Source organism: Pteropus vampyrus, unplaced genomic scaffold (assembly GCF_000151845.1).
Source record: "Pteropus vampyrus isolate Shadow unplaced genomic scaffold, Pvam_2.0 Scaffold93, whole genome shotgun sequence".
Classification (NCBI taxonomy): Eukaryota; Metazoa; Chordata; class Mammalia; order Chiroptera; family Pteropodidae; genus Pteropus; species Pteropus vampyrus.
Genome location: NW_011888874.1, coordinates 951,814 through 957,422, shown reverse-complemented (window position 1 = coordinate 957,422; position 5,609 = coordinate 951,814). Strand labels below are relative to the sequence as shown.

Genomic DNA, 5,609 nt, shown 5'->3' with positions numbered 1-5,609 from the left:
ATAAACAACTACCAATCATTGGCAAAATGTTCCGGAAGATTCCCCTCTGAAATCGGTTCAGCACACTGAATAACCGTTCTCATTGTTGACACGTTACCATCTCAGTTAAGAGGCAATCATTAAATATAAGCTGAATATTAGAAAATAAAATGCGATTTTTAAACACAATCAAGGAATGGGTTATTTATGACCACGTTCGAATATATTTTTAGACAGAATTCCCCATTTACTCAATCTGATCTACATTGTCCTTCAGGTTTGCACTACTTAAGAAAGGAAAGACATAAAGGATGAAACTCCTCGGCTTTATTAATGCAAATGTATTTTTTATTAAAGAATGAATGCATTTATGCTAAGGAATAGTTTACATGTGTTGGAAAGCATCAAGCGAATCTCCAAGAGGTGGGTTTTCCTCAGTTTGACTCCATGCTTATTCTACATGCCTTAAACTCAGACCCACACGCAGGGGCGCACGTACACACAATTAAACACACACAGGGACACATGGATACACAGGCCACGACACCAACACCATTGTTCTCTGGATGCGATTAGCTCTCATTAAGGCTTCTGTAAGGTGCCCCAGCGCCCCTAAGATTATCAGGATTAAAAACAGACTTCGATAAATGAGCAGCATTACCTGGAAAACTAACGATCTGCTCTCAGCCTTAAATGTGTGTCTTTTAAGAAATACTTTCAGTTTCATTCATCCTTGACCCTTGGCGTTTATGACATTGAAAGTGCCATGAAACTGAGAAATCTCAGGCTCTCTTAGTGAGAAATTCTCATTAGAAAGAGTGAACACCCTAGCAACCCTGACCCTGAGAGGTTACCAATTTTAAGATAACGAGGTCAGATTTCTCTTTAGATAAAGACGGACGTAGGTTCTCTAGACAAGCCAAGGATACAGCACTCACTCCTTATCTGAGTGCAATGTTGAGTGGTGAGGGCAAGGCTTCCTTGGTGATACCAAATCAGATTTGAAGCTTGCCATGAAGGATTCATCAGACAGGACCGCCCACTAAATAAGTTACCACAAATCAGGGCCGAAAAAAAGGACAGTCTACGTAGAGTTTGTTCAGTTACCGATAACATTTGCCCAAGGTTTCTGTTACGGCGGTGGTGGTTTTAAACTCCTAGCTGGTGTGATGGTTAATTTTATCTGTTGGTTATTTTCTTCCCTTTTGGTGTCCTGTAGTGTATGTTGAGAATCCATCCCTGTGGGGATGTTGGCATGGGTTGGAAGGGGAAAGACGTGGATGGGGCAAGAGGAGGAGGTGAGGGGTTATTAGTAGTTGCAAGGATTCTAGGAAAATAGATGCAGTGAATACAGTAAAAGGGTACTACTTGTTATATTCATGTAAATAAAAGCATTATCTTTAACTGTGAGTTAACTGCCGACTATCAGGCTGTTAGTTGTAAAGCTCAAGGAAGACTGTGCCGATTTGTTTACTGAGGAGAGGATCTAAAACGTGACGCGAGAAAGGTGTTCTCAGGATCAGATCCATCAGAGGTTTTCCTTCAGCCCTTCACCTTTCACACCAGCATGAGCACTGTCACCCCCTGCTCCCCATGACCAGGGATCCCATGGCTGCATCTAATGCTCTTGTTGGGTTTCATAAGGCAAACTAGAACAGTCCATCCAATTACAGCCTCAGTGTATTTGCCCGAGAGCGGTGAAAATCAGCATGGAACTCTCCTACAGGAAGGCGTTGGGAAACAAGAAAAAAAAAAAAAAGAATCTAGAACTTTCCTCCCCATCCACACTCCCACCCTCCTCACAGTCACAGCAGCAGCAGATTTCAATGTAACGTAATTACTTTAATAATACATTTCTTTAGATTTAGAATTGCTCTTCTGAATTTAAAAAGCTTGGTTGGCCAATAGTTTGGCAGTCTTTCATCCCAAATTTGAATCGTTGCTTATTCATCTATCGTCTGGAATTCCTTGACCAATGCTGCCTTTGCTGAAGCATCCTAAGTTCATTCAGCCGTCATCGGATTCCATTTCCTGGGAAACCTCTTCGGATGAGCTGTCCCTGTGGATCCGGCCATCGCTCTTCATACTGTGGAAAGTCTTCTTGAAGGCCTCCATCATGGCGTGGGCCAGCTTCTTGGCCTCCAGCTTGCTCTCGCACTCGACAGCGTGGCAGTCCATCTGGTAGGACAGGTCATCGTTGATCTCCCTGTAAACCCAGGCGAAGATGTTGGGGCTCACGTTGTGGTCGGCAGTGCAGTAGGCGATGCGGGCCACCTGGAAGGTATCCATGTGGACGGTAGCCTCACCTTTGTGGTCGAGGTGATGGAGCCACACTTGAAATGGTCGGATTTCCAAGAGCGCGTTGGCTGGAAAGATGTCTTCTCGGGCTAATGTGTGCTTCTTCCAGAGCTCAATGACTGGCTTTTCTGTGCAGCCTGACAAAAACTGCATGCCTGTGGTGGGGACTTTACCCAGATAGGTAACCTGCAGAGGGAAGAGAGAAAGAAAAAGGGAGAGGTCAAAAGACAGCTCTTATTCCGTTGCTCATTCAGATGTTCTCAGGTGTCACACTGAGAAGGTGGGGAGACATCTTTCCTGCTCTCTAAATGAATAACTGTTATCAGAATTTTTACCGTTTCTCCTTAACAAATTGCCCACTCGACAAAGGTATTGATATTCTTTAAATAGAGTTGGATTTTAAAATCTAATTTGTAGAAAACTACTCTCCTCTTCCCACCATATTTTTACATTCATATCAGAGTGACTGACGATGACCTTGTACATAATTTGGCATCGCTTTGAAATTATAAGGCCACTTGAAGTTTATTTGCAACCAAACACCTGCAGAATTCAATGAGATGCAGAAGTCAAAAGGACGGTGCATCTGAAAAGCAAAATATTTATGAAACTTATCTCCTAGCTTGGTTCTCTTTCCAAGTCTCTCAATGCTTGATTTCCCTTAAGCTACTCGCTTCTAGCAAATGCCAAGAACACACACACACAAATGGTTTGTTTAAATTATGGCCTAAAACATGACTGTTTTCTCTCCAAGACAATCTCTGAAAATACAGCAATACAGTTGTTTTTCAACCTTGTTTGTTTTTCCACTGATGGGCATCTGGTAATGCTGATAATGTATGAAAGATTACCAGATGGTTGAGACCAGAATGCTGCCTTATTCAATAGCTAGATAGGCTGTACTAAAACTAAGGAACATAATTCCAAGTGATTCAAATGGTGTCTTTTTGAAACCATGTTTACGATATACCAAGAAAAGATTTTAATTCTTTAATTTTCTTTTCATTCATCCAAGTAGAATTGCTACTATTATGGAAATGCATAACTCTGAATAAATTGTTTAAGAAGCAGCACACAAAAAGTACATAATTAGATTCGAAATTAGTGGCACAGGTATACATACCATGAATTTGAGGAGGAAAAGACCAGAAAAAGATCCATGGAAATGGTACCAACTGAGAAAGGCCTCTTGGCCACAGTGATTCCAAATCAATATTTATATTTAATGGGACCGCAAAGGCCACACACAAAAATTTCAGGACACAGACGTTAAGTACTGCTGCTTCTTCTCGTGTTTCATCTCTTAAAGAAGAATTAATCGAATAGTCCCTTTAAAACCACAACTTCTGAATAAAGAGGTATAAGTGCTGTACATTCCAGAAATATTTATTTGGAACCTATTATACATAATGATTGTGTGCCAAGTGGACAGAGGAGGCGGGGAGAACGAAGATAAAGAGGTCCGAAGATCAACAGGAAGGAAGGAACTGAATATTTGTCTTTTGGGCAGGCGAAGTGGAGGTTTAAACCCTCGCTCCGCAGGTCACCAGGTGGGTGGTTCTGGATGCAACACCAACCCTCTGCCCCTGCACAGACATAACTATGATATAAGGCAGACCGTGCAACAGGCAGGCAGGGGTGCCACAAAGTACCCCGAGCAATCAGGAGAGGGAGTGATGGTACCCTGCCAGCAGAAGGCCTCGGGGAGGGCAGTCACTGGAATTCAAGCCACCGGGGCCTCAGAAGCTGGAGAGAAGCCCAGCAAGCCAAGGGGGTGAGAAAAGGAGGGGGCAGAAAGGCAAGGGCCCCCACCTGCTCGGGCAAATAGGCCATTTGAGCCTGACCACACTGTGGGCCGTGGCCTAACAGTCCTGGCGAAGAGACAGAAGGTCCACGACTGCTGGATAAAATAAACCGAACATCGGGGGACAGCCCCGCGTTCAGTCTGGGGAGGAGGGACTTCTCTGTTCTTGAAGGAAGGCCACTGACAATCTACGGTCCAAGGAAGGCCTGGATCCGGTCAAGGGCGTGAACTCAGAAGACCGGACTGATGCCACGAAGACGGATGGGGAGGGCCAAGAGCAGAATGCTCAGGCAAGAAGCTGTTGCAGCAGCACAGCCCTGAGGTAAGGGCGGCCTGAACTGAGACGAAAGGTGGGAAAGGACGGAAGGAGGCAGATGGGAACATGCGACAGATAAAAGTGACACCTGGCAATACATCGAAAGGGAAAAGTGACTGCGGCTGCTTACGGTCCCCCAAAGGAACTGGTTGAATGGCTCCTTGTCGCTGTGGATCGGAGTCAGATAATAAAGAGGTATAAAAATGCACAATACAGGGTTCTTAAATACTATGTACTGAAATTGAACTTTTTGCATATGGTACTTTACGATACCTTCATTCTTTTTGAACAGCATTATTTTTCTTTATTGACGTTAAATTCATATCCCGTAAAACTTCCCATTTTAAAGTATACGATTCAGTGGCATTTAGTAGTCAAAATGGTGTACGACTATCAGGCTTAACTAATTTTAAAATACTTTCATCACCCTTGAAGGTGACATAGCACCCACGAAGTGGTCATTCTCTCCTATCCTCTCCCCCAAGGCCCTGACAGCCACCAATCTGCTTTCTGTCTCTATTGATTTACTATTCTTCATATTTCATGTAACTGGAATCATATAATACAGGAACTTTTCTGTCTGGCTTCTTTCACTTAGCATAAAGTTTTCAAAGTTCATCCAAGTTGTACTGTGTCTCAGTATTTCATTCCTTCCTACGACATCTTTACTTTTGGAAGTTTAAAAGCAAATAAGGAAAACTAGCTTCAGTGTCGAAGTTGAAAGTACCTTATTTTTTACTATCCGCTGAAACAAGACATGACTATATTTGATAGAAAGATCTTTCGGAGTGAGGAACTCTCCTTTGATTTGCTCTAAGCTTGTATACGCTCCCCCCACCCCTGACACACACACACACATTAAAAAAAAAAAAAATTATGCAGCACCTTCTATCATGTTATCACTAAAGGATGAGTTTAAAAAGCATTATTAGAAGCGTAAAGGATTCCCTCCAATAGAAAGCAATTTCATAGTAGTAAAGTTCTGACAACAAAGACAAAATGTATTCCTCTCTTATAAATATTGATTACTTAAAAACTAGAGATTTTAAGGAACAAAGTTTTATTTTGGAAGTGTGCTTAAGAGATGAATGGAGCAGAGATTAGTGCTCAAAACATTTATTAGACAATGATAAAAGCTACTTAATAATATGTAGACATTTATAAAAACAATTTCAAAACAGAAGTACAACAGGACACATAGATGTAATTTTG

General features: G+C 42.3%; 1 protein-coding gene across 1 annotated transcript in view; it reads right to left on the bottom strand.

Moving 5' to 3' along the window:
* Positions 1-387: 387 nt before the first annotated feature.
* Positions 388-5,609, bottom strand: part of PID1 (phosphotyrosine interaction domain containing 1) — a 114,540-nt gene continuing 109,318 nt past the window's right edge. Inside the window, exon 2 of the mRNA XM_023532916.1 lies at positions 388-2,463. Coding sequence (XP_023388684.1) covers positions 1,987-2,463 — 477 coding nt within the window. The 3' untranslated portion in view covers positions 388-1,986. The remainder of the gene's footprint in view (positions 2,464-5,609) is intronic.